We start from the raw sequence: 20,146 nt of genomic DNA, 5'->3' as shown, positions 1-20,146 counted from the left end.
TTCTGAGCTTAAACCAACTCCCATCTAGTATTTTAAGAAAAAATGTACCAGTGAAAGCCTCACCACAGGAATCTTTAGCCCACTCTGTTTAAACAACCCCAGCTGGTAACTTCAAGTCAGCAGCACACACAAAATTAACAGGATGCCTTTCGTCTTGCTCTGTGATCATTTCTGTGCATCTCTGATCGCGTGTCAATGTTTTTTCTAGTCAGCATAGCTCCCATCATTCAGTCACTTCGAAAGGAACTGTGGCAGAGTGCAAACTTCACAATACCACAAAAATTTCCCGAAGAACAACACATTACCTGCCAGATGAGCTCAGAACCAGTTTTTGCAAAAGAACAGTGAAAATACCCTCCCCTTGTAGGGCTCAGTGTAACTGTATAGTTCTAGAAGCTGAAATGCCAGACACATATATAACTTGCTTTCCAAAAAAATAAGACTGTGTTGTTTTACAAGTTCCAATAAATAAGGATGTGGCAGCTTTATTATTATGCTCTGTTCTTTATACATTTAAGAAATATTTGGATTTACTTATATTTTACTCTGGGAGTAAGAAGTTCGCGTTGCCAAAGAGCATAAATTTACTCTTAGGGATAATTCAGGATCAAACTCATCAGAAAATCAGGAATGTTAGTCTACATTAATAGTTTGAAGTTAAAAATAAAACTCTGAAAAACAAGTAACTTTCACTCAGGTCCATGAGCTTTGCATCCACTGCAGGAAAGACTTCAGCATGCCTGGCACAGAGCAGGCAGGTTCACACCACTCACCAACGCCTGGAACATCTACAACTACTGCTCCTCCTCAACAAGCATTGCTGGGCCTGCTCTGCCCTTGAAAATAGCAATGGGAGCTCTTAGTTACCCTTCTTCCTGGAAAGTAATGCAGGTAAGTAGTGGCCTACTAAATTTATGGTTAATAGTAATATAAGTTTTATTTTAAGTAAGATTTGTTGATAATGATTAACTTGACCTTCAAAAAAATCTCTGTAGTTAAAGCAAAAACTAGAACATAGTAGAAACCTGATAACCAGCTTAATAACTTCTCACTAATTCAATTATTTTTTTTCAAAAGACATACATAATAAAAATTCTATTGCCCATAATACATAACCAGTTTTGAGGTTTTTCATATTGTAATGAATAAGCAGTTTAAACTGCATTTCTGTAGTTGAGGGTTCGGCAGGCCTGGCCCCGGGCCGTGTAGGAGCTGGCAGCATAGTACACACAGCCGGCTCTCAGTATTTCTAGGGCAACAACCAGGAACAACTGCTCTCACCCGTACTGCCCGGTGGTGATGCAGGAATAAGTGCACTGGATCCGCCTTACAGGCAGGCTGAGACCTGCAGCGCCTGCTCCGCAGGCAGCAGCTGGGGGAGGTGGGCAGAGAGCTGCCCCGGGGATGGGCATCGCTGCACCACAGAACGGACAGTCCTGGGTTTGCTGTGCACAACTCATCTGGGGTATAAAACATTGCATTAATATTCATACCTGGGTCTTTCTTGGTCCCTTTTCCACCCTCTCGGCTCTTTTTTAGAACGGCCTTTAACATTTTAAATGTTGCTCCTAGAGTAATGGAGAGAAACAAAAATAAATGCAATGTCCATGCCCACAAGTCGAAACAAAATACAGACAGGATCAATACAAATAAAACAGTGAGGTAATTAGCAGAAACTTTCTGGCAGCCACATTTATTTCTTACAATATCACTTGGTTAAGCAAAGTACTGATGTGCAAGGAATGTTTTAATACTTGAACTAAGCAACTAAGAGTTTGCTGTCTTCTGGTACAGAGGAATAATGCAGCATTCTCCACATTCCACATCCAATTACAGTTACAGGGCTAAACCTGAGTAAGTTGCTGTAAGACACTCCAGAAAAAATAAGCTAAAATCAAGCTCTAACTCCTGACAGGAGTTCAGCAGCCTGACTGGGAGCAATGGGAGCAGCCTGGTGTCAGTTGGGAATGCCAACTGCAAGACTGTAAAACGGATAGCAGCAGGACATGGTACCACCCCTGTTCTGTCCCTGCACACAGCACACAGAGCGACAGAGGAACAAACTCCTGCGTCCCTGCAACGTTTTCTGCCTGCCACATGGCACACTTAACAATCAACCTCAAGTGAGCACCAGCTGCAGATTTCAGAGCAGTATTAAGTATAAGAAAAATGTATTTGGGCTGATAAACCTGAAAGACAGTTAAGTTGTTTCACATAAGTAACTTCAGTTACAGAGCAAGGAAAACAGAATGAAAGGTATTATGAAGAGCACTTCTTTTTCAAAAAGCTTTCTGGGAGCATCTATGAATTGTAATTTCATTTGCTTTCTCTACTGAAAAATTCGAAAGGTATCTAACATTGGAAATTTTGCAGTACAGAATATGCAACAAGAAGGGGGGGAAAAAAGCAATTTGACTATGCTGTCTTACGTAACAGACTGCTATAAACCCCACATGAAATCAACAGGAAAAGCAAAAGTCTTCCATCCAAAAACTACGGATTCCTCAGAAAGTTGTCTTCATTTGATGAAATAAAGCAGAGAAAGAGAAATCAGTACAACAGAATTCTTCAGCTCCTATGAATAACCAGAAGCACATACAACTAACACTAATCAGAAGACTGGAAGGTTTCCAGAGCCTGGATCATACTCCACATGCAGCTCTCTGACAGCTTCACGCAGGTAACAGCCAGGCACACCAAGGGCTGGCTCCCACCCAGCCAGGGAACATGGCCAGAAGCTGCGCTGAGGAGTGGCACTCCCTGGTGCCACACATGGGCACAAGGCAGCGCACGCTGGGGCTCCTGCCGGCACACACAGGAGAGACACCACTACTGCTGTCCCTGCTCGCTGCCAGAGCCAACAGGTTCTGCAACACTTTCAGGTGGTTCCCAAAGGATATAAATTACTCAGCCCTCTCCAATTTCAGCATCAAGAAAATTGAAAAAGCTCACAAACACACCCCCAAAATTGGATCATCTAACCGAAAAAAGAAATGCACTGAAAGGAAGCAAATTATGATTATTAAAGCACAAATAAATTTATCAAAATAAGCATCACTATACTACACTAGAATGTTGAATGCCAGCTGGGGAAGGTGAAGCTTTTTTTTTTTTAAAAAAACCCCATATATGTGTTTACAATATCAGCGACTGGGTACCAGCCATGTCCTACAGGCAAAGGCTACGTGCTAGTTCTCAACATGTCCAGCAATGTCCAAAAGGCTGGACTGAAATAACATGGTTAATGACAGCCCCCTGAACACTGCTCAAGGCTTTTTTAAATAAGGAAATGTCTCCTAAAATTCAAACACAAGATCATGAGAAGAAACAACTAAATGCAACACGAGGAAACACTCTCCCCTCTTTCACCGGCTAGGCTCCCCTCCTCTCTTGTCTGCACGAGCTAGATACAGACATAATCCACAACAGCAAAGAATTTTCTGAGATCAAGAAACAGCCCTGACAATCAGACACATTTAGTGAAGAAAACAGTGCTCAATCATATAATTCAAGGCTGAAACATAATGCATATGTAGAAAAATGGGAAGTCTAATTACAGCTGCAGAAACATTCTTAATGTGATATTCCCTAACTTCTGCCTAGCTTCAGAACATTGTTTCCCCTAAAAACACTTAGTATTGTATATTGTTGGTATTCTGCATGATAAATTTTACTTACAGGCCTTTTAAAAATCTCTTAAGTCATGCAGAACAATATTGACTTCATTAAAATTCTGTTTGTATCACCACATGAACATGGAAGAAATAGTCTATCTGAACTCTTGTTAATGTTCACAGAGTGGGTCCCATCAAGCTCTGCCCTGAGATCTGACCACCAGATGCATTTTTAAATTATTTTTTTTCTCCACAAGTGATACAGCTTAATGGTGCAACCAGAACAAAAAATACAAGAGGGTAATTAGGAAATAATTTAGTTCTGCAGAGCAGATCTTCACAGGGAGCCTTACTGCAAGTGATGACAATGACATTGTTGCAAGGAGAACTGGCTCTTAAGACAAATATGGTAATAATAAAAGAACATTTACAGGACCTCAAACAGGTGCAGGGCTAAAAGAAACCCGCTGCAGCAGCTCAGAGAGAGAAGAAATGTGAGCTTTAAAAAAGCCAGTGTTAAAAATGGGTGCAGATAGGAATCCAATGGATAAAGAGGCCACAGGCACCAACAAACACAGGAGGTTCCCTCTGAACATCAGGAACATTTCCTCACTGTGAGGGTGACCACCATGGGCATGGGGTGCCCAGACAGGCTCCGGAGCCTCCCTCCTTGGAAGTACTCAAGAGCCACCTGGACAGTCCTGGCCAACTGGCTGTAGAAAACCCTTCCTGAGCAGGGCTGGACAAAGCAACTTCCCATGGACCCTTCCAATCTCAACCGCTCTGTGATTCAGGAAGAGGCTGAGCAGGACTGCCCTCGTATGGGTCCCTGGGGTACACCACAAGTTCCTGACTTTCCACTGGCCTTTGTGCCACTGACCACATGTCTTGCACCTGGTTTCATGTGGCACCACGTAGGTACACTGTTCCCTTGCAGTCTGTCCATCTGGGAGGTCAATGCACAGCAGGTAGGGATGCACAGCTTTCAAGAGATAACCCCCACCCACACTCAGAGAAGTGTCTTGAAATGTATATAACATCCTGAGAGAAGGCGATGGAACAGCAGGAAACTAAACTGTGGCTCTCTTTGGTTGGTTCAGATACATTCCCTTTCCCCAGTACAACCCATCTTGGACTAAACCCCAAGCAGGGGCTGTCAACAACCAGCTCAGGGCACCTTCTGCTCTGAAGCAAACATCCTGGCACACACCAGAATAAAGACATTCCAAAAGCCTACTGTACTGCAGTAGAAAGCGCATTCTAACTCACTGCATCTTACTTTATGTAGCATATGCCTCCTAGTACAAGACCTAAAAATCCTAATTATCAGATTCCAAAAGGAAAGAAAACCAACTCCAAGCATCTCTTCTAAAGATGTACAAACACCCTCCCCAGATAACCTCCTAAGCTAAGACATCAAACAAAATAGAAGTCTCAATGTATTTGTTATGCACTGCTTTTTAAATAAATAATTTTTCTTTTTCCATACAAAAACCATCTGCCATGTTAGAAAGCCTGCATTATGCAATGGTAGGATCTGAAGCTGTTAATGAATTTCAGAATCTAAGAAAGGTATTTTACATACATAGCTAGAATAGAGTGGCAGGGGGAAGAAAAAAAAAAAGGAAGACCTGAAAAGCCACATATTATATTTAACTTCTTTATTTCGTGAATACAACAAGTATGAATTTTATATTAACCAGAACAGACAGGCTTGATATAGAACTGAAACTTTACAGTATATGTCATTCCTATTCTTAGAATATAGATAAGGGTTAACGAGAGATCAAATAAAAGGAATCAAGGACAATTCCATCCTAGATTTTCTCTTCTTGGAATTGAGGCCAATTTCCTTACTGTGCAAACAGTTCTTCAAGGATCTAGTCCAACAAAGAACAGAACCGGCATGCAAGATGGTTTCTTACTCAGACCACATTCAGTGTAGATATAAAAAGTGCCTACTACCTGGAAATAAAGTCCACTTCCTTCCTTTTCCCCTATAAAATGAAATGCAAAAATGAAAGAGAAGCACTTCCAAAGCAACTCACCTTTGCTATGTGAGTTCTGGAGTTAAGTGGACAGATCTAACCCTACGGGCTGCAACAGCAAAGCGATAGCAGTGCTCTCTGTTTGCAAGCTGAAAGGTACAAAAAATAAACTGTCTTCTGAAGTAATGCTAAAACCACCACCTTGGATCCAGTATAACATCATTCACATTCCAGAGTGTGCAGGTGAACACTGAAGAAACAAACCAAATACTACAGCTTAGAAATACTACAGACAGTGTTATTTAAAAAATAAAAAAACAAACCCAAAAGATATACCAAAGTTATTTACACCTACTGTGACACTTATTGACAAAAGCACTTCAGGTAATGTATTTCTTCATACACATTGTTCACACCTCAGGAACACCGATTAAAGTGAACAGCAAGAGTGTGCATTTATAGCTCCTCATCCCTTGAACCAGGCACAGGATATTAGATCTTGTTTTGTTTTAATGATATCTATATTAATAGGATATTTTCCAGTAATGCTGGCACATTGTCCTTCTAAGCAGACTGTACTTTCTCTCTCCTCACAGCCAAGCTTAAGTAGAATCACTCCCTGACTCAGACTTCAGAAACCTTTTCAGCTACTGCAATTGCTTCACTTTGGCAAATAACTCCCGTTTACATTTTCTTAATTCCAACTTTTAAATACTGCCATGAAACCACTGTTTGTTGTTTGGTTTGGTTTTACTTGTTTGTTGCATTTTTTAAAGATTTAAAAACTATCATTTCCATTTCAAAATGGATATTAGATGCAGACTTGTTATCCCAGAGTGCTAATAATAATGTCCCAACAGAACTTTTCTGCTTGTTGAAGACCCTGTCAGCTGCTGACAACACCAAAAGCATTTTCAACTGGATGCTGTTCTCCCACCAGTTCAACTGTTTTGTCTTCAGATGCAAAAGACATTCCATACAACTGCTTCCTGCCAGAGCATGAAGGGAAAGGGCAGAAAGTCCCTTGATCAAGAATTTATAATGATCAGCTTCTTTATTAGTGACTCCAAAACATTGTCAGTTTTATAAAACACAACTCTTAGGTCATGGAAAGAGTTGGGAGCACAGGCATACACAACAGTTAAGTTCTCAACCTTTACAAGTTAAGTACTTCATTACCTGAGGAATCCCCTCTGAAAAGCAGAGGTGGAAAAATCTCTCCACGTTTTCACTCAGCCTGCAAGCCTCTCCTTAAAACCCAGCAACTTCCTTGCAAGGGCATGTTTTCCACGTAAAGCTACTATTGAAGACACCAACATCAGGAATAAGATGGTTCACAGCTCTTGTTCCACCTCCCTTACCTTTCAGAGAGGGTTATTTTCAAAGATCTACCCACAGGAGTTTATCACTACTGCAGAGGTCAAATAAACTAATCCCACATGGTACATAAGCACCTGAGCTAATGCCCATGAACTCCTGACATTTATATCTACTTTTTATTTATTTATATATATATAATATATATTTATATATTATATTTATATACTACCCACAGTTGTGTTCAAGCTTCCATATTTAGATCCTGAAAACCACTTCAGCATTTATTCACAAAGAAATAAAGGGTAGAACATCTTAGTCTACTGTCTGCACAGAAGTACTTAAGGATTTGCCACCTTTCAGTGTGGGATTTATTAAACACATACTTCAAATAATCTGTATTTTTTAAAGTGTATTTTGCATTTTTGAATCCAAAGATTCAAACATTTGAATCTCAAAATCCTAAGCTTCAAAAGAAAACTTCATTTAGTCAGAACTGCTTTCACTCTCTTCAAACGCATTCAGAGTGTCATTCTATGTGTCACACAGAAATGTTTCAACATTTCCCCTTTCTGGCAAATTCAAACTCCTTTAGCTGAACTGTAGATTTCAAACAAGAGGAATATACAGCAAAAAACAATACTTAAAGGAGCAAGGTATTACTGATGTAACAAATCAAGACAGTAAGTAAAAAATCCTTTCAAATCACTACACTTTGGGCCATCAGTATGCAGCATTTTGTAGTAAACAGAGGGCATATCCCCAGATATGAGACTACCAATTCATAAATGAACAGACATTTGAAGAGAACAGTGTTTTTACTTTTTTTTTTAAGATACAACTTCCAGTGAGATATATTTGTGTTATTCTGATTCAAATGCATGAAAGAAAATGGTAAAGCATACACTGGAGAGGTCTGTCCCTGACCCTTTGTCCCTACAACCAAGTGGCATATATATTTCCAAGAGGCTATATTTAGCCAGACCCACTGAAGTTACACAGTTATCATTGAAATATTTTTATACAATACCCTGAGCAACTATGGTCTTTACCCTTTGTAGGTGTTTCTCATGCAGAAAGATCAATACAGATACAAAACTGACAAGCTATATTGCATCTGTGTCATTTGCTCCTCAATCATCTAATTATTATTAAAATTACCTATGAGATACTGCACATTTTCTCCCTCTCATCTGACCCCGTGAAAGCTATGCAGCAGTTTAACAGGAAACTGCAAAAGAACAGCAAGGTTCCCAGTTTGCTGTTAACTTCTGAAGTAGAATTATGCCCTGAAGCACTATTAAAATACAATAAGAGGCGAAAGATGAGGAAGTGTGAGAATAACCTCATTATCATGTTAGCTGTTAGAATGTGCTTTTGCTGTAGTTTTTTTCCCACCAGTCTGGATCTAGATTTCATTTCCCAGATGCCACAGATGTAACTATTCTGCCCTGCAATCACCCAGTTTTCTGCTACTTTACACTTTTACCAAATTGCTGATTATTATAGCCAGTGTCCCTGAGGACTGCCAACACAGGGGAAAAACTGTTCTCTTCACTTGACTGCTGTCCAAAAATCTTGGGCAGGTGCCAGACACTGCAAAAATGACTCTTTATCACTATTTCAGAGATTACTGTCCCCCAGCTACTTGTTACTACCCTGAAGCACTGAGGATACTGATCCTCACAGAAGCAGACAGAGAAGACTCAGAAGCCAGAACTATTCACTTCAAGGGCCCTAAGCACCTGTTTGAACCAACCGAAAGGATTCGGCAATCATGCAGATGGAGAATCACAAGTGGAATCAGCTGTCTGTCTACACTGGGGAAGAAGAGCAGCAGCTGTCAACACAACCTGAAAAATCATAACCGTTCACGACTTTTTCTTGTATGGAAAATATCTGACCATAGCGGAGGTGTTTTAGCCTTCTTATTCCCATTCTGCTGAGACCCTCCAGAGAAAATGCCAAGACCACAGCCATCTACCCTTTTCTACAGGAGTTTTCCCTTTCTTCAGTTATGACTTAGAAAACAAAATGAAAACAAACTAAACCAAACAAAACCCCAGACCGGGTCAGTATTATGTCCAGAATACGGAAGAGGTGACTTTTTTCATCATCACAGCTACTTTCCAGGTCTTCAATTAATCTAGTATGCCTGAGATTTTTATTTTTTTTAAAGAAACATCACACTAACACAGACAGCTGTATTTCCTTGAATGATAATATAAGATGGTGCTGATAAAACTCAAAGCTTATTTCTATTACAGTTCCTTATAATATCTAGTTCCAAATCTCCTGTATTCTTCACCCTTCTTATCAGGTATTTTCAGGATTTTATTCTCTGTTTTTTCATGGAATTTTCCTCCTATTTTACTAACAGTTTTCTCCTATAACTACAGGTCTCTATTTAAACATTGACACCAAATACAGGTGCGTGTTCTGGTCTATCTTTTCTCCCCCATGTCAGCTACCCTTAGAAACTCTGGCACAGTATGTTTTCTATAAACCCTAATCATAAAATACCTGATCTTGAAATGGCTGGGAACCACAGCCACTCACTTTTGCTAGAAATCAAATGCAGAACTCCATCCAAAATCAGTACAAAGAACACGTTACTTACTTCCTGCTTCACAGGCAGAGATGAACGTATTTATTACTAAGTAAACACTTTTGAAGGCTTTAATGTGGCTTTTAAAATATACTAGTCTGATGTCAAACTGATGTTGATGTTTTCTTCCTTGGAGTAACTATAATTAGCTTTAGTTACTAGAGGTAGAGTGGTATGTGTGCAACAACAACTTGAGATATCCAAAGTGACAGAAAGGAAACACACTCATTAGGACATCTTTGATTAGGGCAGAGTCACAGAATGGCTGAGGTTGGAAATGACCTCTGGAGGTCATCTGGTCCAGCCCCCTGGTCAGGGCAAGTCACTCAAGAAAATCTTGGAAACCTCCATTAAAAATACAAACCAAATTTATTTCCTTCAGAGAACGTAGCTATCTAAATGGATCCTTGTGCTGGTTTTGGATGAGATAGTTAATATAACATGACAACTTCCTGTAACCTCCTCAAAAAAATAAAAGATGCAAGTGATGAGTGACCCTAAAATGTGGGAATGAGCAGGAACACAAGGAACACAAAGCTCAAACATACTGGACTGTCCAGGACACATCAGCACAATTGCACAACTACATGCACACACACAGACACACACAAAAAGAATTATCTTTGTGGACAAAATAAATTAGCAAACTTTGGAATTAAACATTAACATTTTTGAGGACGCCTGAAGAACAATCATTTAAGTCACACACTCCAGAAGGTATGTTGGGTATCTATATATATGGCCTCTTCAACCTCAGCACATCTCAGAACATATGCCAGCTCACAGCAGCCTGCAGGAAGGGGAGCAATCTTATTTCCACTTCACTTAGGAAGAGCAAAGCCCAGTTTTCTCAAGGTCATACTGGTGGAGCCTTTACAAGATGGCCAGTGGGGTCAGCCCTGTGGTCCTGCTGCATTGTGCCAGCTGCGATTCATCTCCTCTGTGCTTACAGAGGAGATGACATAGGAAAAAAGAAGGATCTCACAGCAGGTACAGAAGGAAGGAAAACCACTCCCCTGAATCACAACAAACTGTTAGATTAGCTTGGCTATGTCCTGAAATCTCACTCATCGGAATGTGGCAAAACAAAAACACTACTCTCCCTGCTTTCCACTTCAGATCCTAGGATGCTGCCTTTTTCTGTCTCTTGTGAAATGTAAACCTTCCGTTTTTAATTACCTGCTTGTGTTATTTTATGGACCAGACTCAGGCATTCTTCTGGTAGTGTAAACTACAAGGGAACACTCTAACACCCATGTTCTCCCAATTCGTTTTCCCTTGAAGCACTTTTAATTTTAATGCACAATGCAGTCCCATCCAGAGACCTTGTTACAGCATTAGTATCAGCTGTCTGCACATTCCTGACAGGCAGCACCTGCCCCAGTGGGGTCACACACCTCCGCCTAGGACTCCCCCTAGCCCCAGCCTGGCATGTGTGGACACTTTGCACACACAGACCCCAAACCAGGGAGATTATTCACATGAACTAGACACATGCTTTAGGTATAATTCCTTGTCAGCCACTGCAGAGCTCAAATCAGGTACAAGAACATGGAATACCTAGAACATCCCAGAGTTCACTCAAGAAAAACTAAAGGTTTGTCTATACAAGGGGGAAAGTGCTTCACATTCACACCCTCCCCCATCCTGCAATAACTCCCTGGTGCAGACAAGATCCTACATGCTCTTACCAAAAATATGAAATACCCAGCAAGCCCATATTTATTAAAATTTTACAGTTGTCTTGTTGTTTTCAGTAATTAAACAGCCAAGCACCACTAAAGCTTCTAACTCAGATGCCAGAAAGCATTCGTTCCACAGGCAAGTGTCCAAAATAAATAAATTTAAATCCTCACAACCAGAATTTGACTACTAGTGGAATACAAACTTTTGTACTTCAAAAAAAAAAAGTAATTATTCATTAAAATCTTAAGTCTGTGCAAATCTTTACAAGTTTGCCAAAGCAGCATATACTGCCTCCCCTTAAACTGCTCCTGAGATGCTCACAAGCCCACTGTACATCACATGAGTCAAGTTCACTGATACACAAAGATAAGAGATGCAACACCAACAAGAACTCACTCAGCTCAAAATCCTGCCAACAGAATAAAAACTGCAGAGAAACAAAATTCCGATTTTCTCCTGGGGAAGGCTGAGAACTGAAGAAAGGAGGCTCAAGCAAGACTTAGTAAGAAGAAAAGCACTTGTTTTTCCTATTAGCAGATGATGAAAAGAGGTAGAAAATAAACTTGTTTCTACCAGATTGAGGGACAGTGTGAGATTCCTCAGATGCCAGCTAGGCAGATGCCTGGGACGCACAAAAGGAGCTTTCTCGAGAAGCCCAGATCCCCAATGTGACCCAAGGCAGTTCTGGTGGCACACGCTGCATGGAGGGTGCGAGAGCCTTGGGGCAACCTTCTGCACGGGCATGGGGGAAGCAAAAAGAGAAAAAAGTCCTCTCTGACAAACCATTCAGCATACTCCTCTGGTGCTGACTTTTAGAAAGCTTTGAACTCCAGCAGAACAAAATAATTTAATGTCACTTTTGTTCTCCTTTCCTTATTGTCTTTTAAGGACAAAGTGCAGCATTTTTGGTCAGGGAAAACACCCAATATTAATTAGGTCTTTTTTCCCTCAGACTTTCAAACTACACCCAGTACCTCAAAATGAGTGTAAAACACTATATAAGCTGCTCCCATCAATCACTGTGTGACTTATTGCAAACTCGCAGAAAATATCTGGTGACATACCACAGTGGCACAAAGAACAGCCTAGAAAGAGAATAAATAAAAACATACACACTAGCTCTGTATTCGTAGAATTTTGAATATACCAACAAATTCTGAAACTGCACAACAGGTTAGTACATGATGCTAGAAGGCACAATGCTCCTATACTCCAGTCTACCTTTGCCAAGTATAATTTATCTGAGGGTAAAGCAAAGTTTTCCCCCCTTATGTCTTGTCACATTGTCTCCTAACTTTTCAAAGCAATTCTTGCATGAACACAAACATTCTGTATCAGTAGTTGGGAAGCGCTGAAAATTTTACTTTACCATGCCCACACTTTGTGGCAGTAATATGCTTCTTCAAACTTTCAATTGCTGGCAAATTTTGTAAAAAAAAATCCAGGAATCCAGTCCTTACTAACACAAAAAAAAATCCCTTTGTGACATCATTGGTATTCAGCCCAGTGTAAAACAGATCTTGAAGCATATTAACTAAGTAATCAACTGAACTCAAAGGCATTTCTGGTGTAAAACACAAAACCAGTCTCCCTCTAAAACTCACACTAAGAATATTTTGTGTTTTGTCATTCCTGTTCAAAAGCAACAACAAAAACAAACAAGCAACAAAAAACCCCACACAACACAGAAAAAGAATCAAACCCAGCCTACACATTAAAGTGTCTACCAACTTCCACCTGATTTAAACTTCAAAAAGCAAAGGTCATATTGTGCTTCTGTTTACTCTTACTTGGATATTGTTCAAATACTTAATTGTTAAAGTATGGTCAGAAATATAGATTCTAAAGAAGAGATGTCTGCTAAGATAGAAATGGATTAGTTTAATTGTAGATGACTGAGAAGAAAAAAGCACAATCTTTAGACTGCACAAATTCTAGTATTTTTCCACATAGAGCTGAAGCAGTTCAATCTGAACTGTCTTTTCAGCAATTAAACACCTCTGCTGTTTTAAGAGCAACAGCTTTAGACTTAACTTAAAACTACCAGCTTTTGACAAGTTAAGAGATATTTAATACTTAAGGTAGCAAAGTTCCACCAGAAACTAAGACAACATTTAAAGATGTAAAACCATTGTGACCTACCCAAAGGCCCCCAGGCCTAACTCCATCATGGAGTTCACATTTACACACAAACACACACATCAAAAACCTCCGGTCAGGGCATTTCCTGTGCACTAACAAGTTCCAGCTTCTCTCCTGCTGGAGCTAAATTTAACCAAGACTAAGATCGAGTCTTAAAAAAAACAAGCCAGCCAAAAAAACCCCCCTAACAAACAAAAACAACACAAAAAAACCCCAACCCATTTACACAACTTCAGCATAATGCAGTAAACATTCTACAGAACCCTTTGGTCTTAAAGCGGTTAACTATCAAATATATGAAATAGGCAGCAAACAAGCAGCAGCCCCTCACCCTCTCATCCTACACACTTCAGAAACTGCACCTGAAGGGCTCCGAGGCACAGGTGACACCAGCTTCCACTGTTCGGTAGGTGACCTCCACAGGGCAGGCAGAGGTTCCACGGTGGCCAAGGGTGCCTGGCCATCGGAATGAGAGGACGCACCACAGCCTGCATCAAGCCAAAAACGTTCCTTACAAAGTCTTCAGGCTCTGCTGCAAACATGCTAATTCTTGAATAGTTTAATTACAGATTTGTCTGAGCTAGATAGGGGCGTATGTAGGTAGAAGGGTAAGAAACAACCCAGAGACAAGGAGCTTCAGCATTCAGGCTCCTGCCTGCAAGGCCACAAGCTCCCATGTCCACACTCCACCACTGCCCTACGTTCTGTGTGCCAACAGCTTGTCCTGAGTCACGCTCAGAACATCCCTGGGCCTCCGCACAGCTGTGACCCCTGTGTGCCAGGCCAGATACGTGCCACTGTCACCTGGCACACCCTCTACACGGGTTAATTCTGACAGAGCTGGGCCACCAGGCATCTTTTCTTAAAAATAAAAAGGTGATAAATTCGAGTAACACTTGGATCACTAATCAGGGGGAAATTCTGCTGCAGAGCAAAATGACACTGCAAACAATTCTACTGTAGGCTGTGGAGTTTTTTTCTCTTTTAACACCACCTTATATTATAGAAATCTAAAACATGGAGGTAATCTGTATGTAATGATAATTCACAAGTTCTAACTTTAAAACATCACCATGAATTAAAGGCAGTTGATAAAAAAACCTCAGATATTCAAAATACTGATCTGTAACTTTGTATATATTTTATATAATGTATATATTTATTACATAGTTATAATATTTAAGATCTAAATAGACCTCGATTTAAGATCTTTAGACCTCTAAACTGCATATAGTTTTCCAATTTCATACACATCTAGATACAGCTGAACTCCCTAATGCACATGAGGAAGAACTAGATGACTTCACGATCAGCTGCATTCCCAAAATTATTTTGGCCATTTAGACTGCAAAAGCACCTGAGAAGTGCTTCACAAAGAGTGCCTCACCAAGTCAGTCACCTCACAAACACTGCAAACCATAAGCCCTGCACCTGTTGACACAGAGTATTTACAGAAAAAGGTCAGATAGGCATAATTCAGTGAGCATTGCCACCAACTGCAACAGCATCAAGACTGTAAAGGCAGCTCTTGATTTGACTGCAAACATTTAAATTTCTGCTAAGGGCTGTGGCAGAACTCGCCACTGCCATCACTGAACATCACTTTTGCAGCCCAGCAAGAATCCCAAGCTGAGGCATTACACCGCCTGTGAGGCTGAGAACAACCCGTTCTCTGCCAACACCCAAGGACTGACATCCCATGGGGCAGGACACCAATGAAACACCTCACATCTGCCAAGCTGGCTGATCTGCACAGCTATTCATTCTGAAAGCCAGAGGAACTTCTGCTTTTAAATCGGCACCCTCATTAGAAATTAGAATTCCAGATCAAGAGGAGAAAAGGTGCGAAATACTAAATTGGTGATACTACTTCAGTCCATGTCCCAGCAATGCTCCCAGTCACACAGTGTAAAAATAACTCCTGCAGGCACAGTTGCCTGGCCCTTTGCTTCCACACTCTCATGAATGACCCTCAGGTATAGGAGTATCTCCATACTTTACACAAGGAAGCCAAGCACTGAAGCCAAGATATTGCACAGTTGAACATTCTAGTAACAAAGTACCTTTACAGATTAAGCCTACAGCTTAGCAGGCATCCTCTCGGTGAGGGGGAGAGCAAAAACAGAATTCCTGAAGCACAGCAAGAGAAACAGGACTTTCAAAAGTTAAGGTAATTCCATGAACATGAACTAGAATGCATATACTTCAAGAAGCAGGAGTGACAGTGATGGACGAAAAAAGCCTACACAGTGATGTATCACCTACACAGCACAGAAATCTGAAATCACTACACTGGATAAACCTCTGAAGGTTTATGAAGCTGAAAGACAGCGAGGGGGAGCAAGAGGACATTTTAGCTATGAAAGGAGACCAAAAGCACCCTGTCTGACCGAAGCACAAAACAGAGTGAAAGAAAACCTGTGCTCCAGTTCAGACTCTCCTGCATCCCTGTGAGCAGCAGACGGACACCACAGGAGACTCTGACATGTCTGTGGAGAGCCCAAATACAGCACAGGGATCATCCCACGAGCTCTAGAGTTTTATACTTAGATAAATAATCTAGTCCATTAAGCATGCTGAAATAGCTTTACAGAACTTCTCAAGTACAATGAATACTGAAGGATTAATTCAGTCATACTAAACAATGAATTTTAAGAGGAAAGGATAGTAGGAGACAGTAGAGCAAGCAGACACATTAACATTAGACCACACAGTAGATATTCTGCATTAATGAGCAACTGATCCCTTTATTTACTTCCCTTCAGGATAAGATCAGAGAGGTTAAGGCTCCACAGAAACAAACTTAATAAAAAAAAAAAAAAAAAAAAGAGGCACTTATCAAACTAGAACACAAAACCAAATGCAGTGAGGAGCACGTAATGTTTCAGAGGTTGCTTCTGGGGTTTCTTCAGTCTGGTGTTACACTATGCCTTCAATACATTCAGAAAACACTTTTCTAACAGTGGTGCTTCCTATACACAAATGTATTGTTAAGAAATAAGGCCTTACACATTTGTTAGGCCATATGCTGAGATTTTTTTTCCATTACCACAGCTTTGTGATAAAAAAACTCACCAACCTCCACATCAAGTCTTTGGAGCTGAAAGCAATCAAAAGACACGAACTAACCCAGTTTTCTCAAACTTTCCTACACACAAAACCTAAAGCTGACCTTTCTCTATTTTTCTGGAACACATGAAGATCTAGCTCCTGACAGAGCTTGAAATACCACTTTTTAGTCAAAACAGCATCTCTACAGATAAACCTTACTTTTAAAATCATGGATATAAACTACAATTTACATATTTATGGGTGTCATTACAAATCACTAACAGATCAGGCTGATGTTCTCATACGCACAAGAGTTTGAAGTCTTGATAAATAATCTTTCACCTTCAAAGAAACGTTTAATCTTGATAAGACGAAGTAGTTCAGCTAAAGAAAAACAAACACCTCTGCTAAGACTGCTCAGCTTCCTTCCAACATATAATTCAGATCACGAAGTTGCCATGGCATCAACTTCAGGACTGTGGTCAGACACACAAAATGTCTTTTTCCTACAGACTCTTACGGGAAGCTGAGCAACTTTGGCCATGAACCAAATATGTTTTGGCTCTAAAGCAGAAATAATTCATCACCATTTGGACATTCCAATGGTTAGCTACATTGAGAAAGCAAGGCAACCAGCACTTTAGAGCATCCATGTAAATGAAGCTCTAAATACACTACGTGAGCAGTGGCAAAAAGAAACAGTATTTTTGTTTACCTTGCTCACTGGCATTATTTAATAGTGTATTACTATTTTTCACTTAAACAGCACTTAAACAGCAGATCAGAACAAATGGGAAAGGTTCATTTTTGGCCACTGTATATTAAACAACAGTGGGAGAAAATTTTCTAGGATCTCAGGTATCACATTTATTTCCCTTATTCCCTGATATTTTCAATTTTGTAAGTATCAGGTTATTTTTAAGCAACATCTATCAAAAATACAAGGTAACATAGGACTTCTGCGTGTACTGAATAATCCTGCAAAACTCTGAAGTAGGCTGGGTGAGTAAAACACTTAAAATACTCCACACCAGTGAATGAACCTCTTGCCAACTGTTTTTACACCCAGCAGTCACAGAAGCCCAAAGTAAACCTCCCACATCCTCAGCTGCTGGCTTTTCAAATGGTGCAGCAGCACTGGCTTCGTCAGAAATCATCATGTGAGGCAGAGCAGGCGAGTATCACTGCCACCCTGCCCCGCGGGGCTACAGAACAGGGAACACGGGCAGGGGACACATTCCGCATCACACTGAAGCGGATCGAAACCTCCTTCTTCCCCCGGAGGCTCACCCTCACAGAAAGATGTCTCCAGTCACACTCTATTTCTGAAAACAGTAATTCAGGACCCAGTCCCCTATCCAACAAATAGACATTATGAGGCTATGGCAAACAAGTACTGAGAAATCTGAAAGCTTTAGAAAGCATGACTTAAAATATACTGTTACTATATACTATTAGTAACTCACATATTAAAAACGAATTAAGTTATCGTTTTATCCTTTTATGCTTGAGACCACAGCAGGAACACCGATGACCTCTAGGGCAGGACTTTCAGTTCCAGCCGTCAAAACGAGGTCGTTGCTACAGACACGCACGTGTCGCGCACCATTCCCGCCTCAGCCCGCGCACGGCCGAACCCGCACCCCGGCTCTGCCCGGGCGTGTGCCTGTTCCCAGCGGCTCTTCCTCACTTTCTAATACCAAAACCAAACACCACCAAGAAACCAAGTTTTCCAGAAAGCAGCATTTTTTTTTTCTTTTCCCCCAAATCTTTACTGTTAAAGGATCGAAAACCGCACCAGTCAACGAAATGTGACAGTGCAGGGCGGGGAGGCGGAAATCCCGGCCGGGCCTCGCCCCGGCAGCGCCTCCCCCGAACCGGACCAGCCCCGGCCACCCCGGGCCACTCACGGGCCGTGGGCCGCCCCCGCTGGCCCCGGGCCGCGCCCCTCCGCGCCCTGCCCTGCCCCGCGCCCCCGGGCCCGGGCCCGGGCCCCGGCCCCGGCCCCGGCCCCGGCCTGCCCGACATGCCCGCACACGCTCCTCCGTCAGAAAGTTTTACCGGCGGTTCCGCGCTCGCCGACCCCGCGCAGCCCCCGGCCCGGCCGGGCGCGGGGCAGAGGAGGGAAGGAGAGGGAGAGACAGGGAGGTCTCACCCAGCGGCGGGCCCAACCCCTCGCCTCGGGCTCCGCGGCGCGGCCCAGCCCGGGCTGCTCCGGGCTCCTCCGGGCTGGGCAGGCGCGTCGGCGGGATGAGCTCACGGGAGGGGCGGCGGCAGCGCCCGCCCCCCGCGGGACGGGCTGGGGCGGAGCGGGGCCGGGCCGGGCCGGAGCGTGGAGTGAGAGAACAGGGCAGCGCCCGCTGGGTCGGGCCGCCCCTCAGCGAGCCCAGGTCCCGCTCCACAAACACCGGCCGCAAAGCCCCGCAGAGCCGGGCCCGGGGGTCGTGTGCTGCTCGGAGCGCCCCACCATCCGTGGGCTCTGCCCGGCTGAGCTCCGCTCCTGAGAGCCCACAGGCACAGCTCGGGGCTGGGGGCTCCTGCCCCGAGCCCCGCACCGGAGGCCATCCGCTTCCACCAAAGCAGCCTTCCATCAGGAATATGAAAGTAATCGCATCGGAGCTTATAAAAGCTGCACACGGCAAAAGATGAGTGGAATATAAATAACATAAATACTATAAATAATAACGACAGATCTGGAACAGATTGTCCAGGGAGGTTGTTGAGTCTCCCTCCACAGGTGCTGGTATTCAAGAAATTCAGCAACCGTCTGGACACAATCCTGTGTCATGTGCTCTGGGATGACCCTGCTTGAGCAGGGAGGTTGGACCAGATGACCCACTGTGGTCCTTTTCAAACTGACCGATTCTGTGAAGATCTCAGACTGATCCAAGTTACTTTCTGAACTGGACCATACGAGACATTTCAGACAGCCGGATTAGAAATGCCAGGTGTAGGAACAAGGAGTGTGGCCCTGCCCACAACACAGAAAAAGACAAACTGGGTCCTGGAAAGCAGCAGCTTTGAAAGGGTTTTGGGACTGCCATGGCAAAGCCACACGACATCAATGCTGCTGCTCCAAAAAAAGCCAGTGTGTTCTTTACCTGTACAAACGAGCAAGCATGTGTAGAGGTGGCATTACCTCTGAATACAGCAGTGAACACTGTTCTCAGTCTATCCATCCATATTTTCCAAGATACTGAAAAATGAGAGAGTGCAGAAGAAATCCACAAAACTGATCCGAAGGCTGAAGATTATGCCAGGCAGCAAGAGTGTTAAAATATTTAACTCCTCAAAAAATGAGAAAAACACCCAAGGTACTGGTAATTTTACTGTGAGGCACCCATGGTAAAACCCCAATGAGCTGTACCAAAGTAGTCACCAAAGGGCATTATCTCTGGCTGGGAATGTCACACGTAGATTACAGTCTCCCATCAATGGGGTTAGCACTGAAGTGCCTGGTGGTTTTAAGTATTAACTATGTTAAGTATAACATAGGTTTACCAGTGGTGATCTGCATGCCATTGTTTTGAGCACATCAATCAAAAATTTCGGCAGAAACACTCAGCTGACAGGTTTTTCTCTCCCAGCCTGAAGCTGCTTGCTTCTTCCACCCCAAGTGTCCAACACTGCAGCTATTCCCTGCATAGAGGACAAAGTGCTTAGCCTTGCTACACACAACCTCTACAATTCCACATAATTAAATACAAAAATGAATCTTCCTCACACCAAAAAAAAGAAAA

At 42.3% G+C, this 20,146-nt stretch overlaps 1 protein-coding gene across 1 annotated transcript in view; it reads right to left on the bottom strand.

Moving 5' to 3' along the window:
- The window catches only part of TANC1 (tetratricopeptide repeat, ankyrin repeat and coiled-coil containing 1), a 63,051-nt gene extending 44,409 nt beyond the window's left edge, over positions 1 to 18,642 (bottom strand). The window contains 2 exon segments of the mRNA XM_032115445.1: positions 1,494 to 1,568; positions 18,562 to 18,642. Coding sequence (XP_031971336.1) covers positions 1,494 to 1,554 — 61 coding nt within the window. The 5' untranslated portion in view covers positions 1,555 to 1,568; positions 18,562 to 18,642.
- Between the last annotated feature and the right edge of the window lie 1,504 nt (positions 18,643 to 20,146).

Source organism: Corvus moneduloides, chromosome 7 (genome assembly GCF_009650955.1).
Source record: "Corvus moneduloides isolate bCorMon1 chromosome 7, bCorMon1.pri, whole genome shotgun sequence".
NCBI classification, from domain to species: Eukaryota; Metazoa; Chordata; class Aves; order Passeriformes; family Corvidae; genus Corvus; species Corvus moneduloides.
This window is presented reverse-complemented; position numbering and strand designations above follow the sequence as displayed.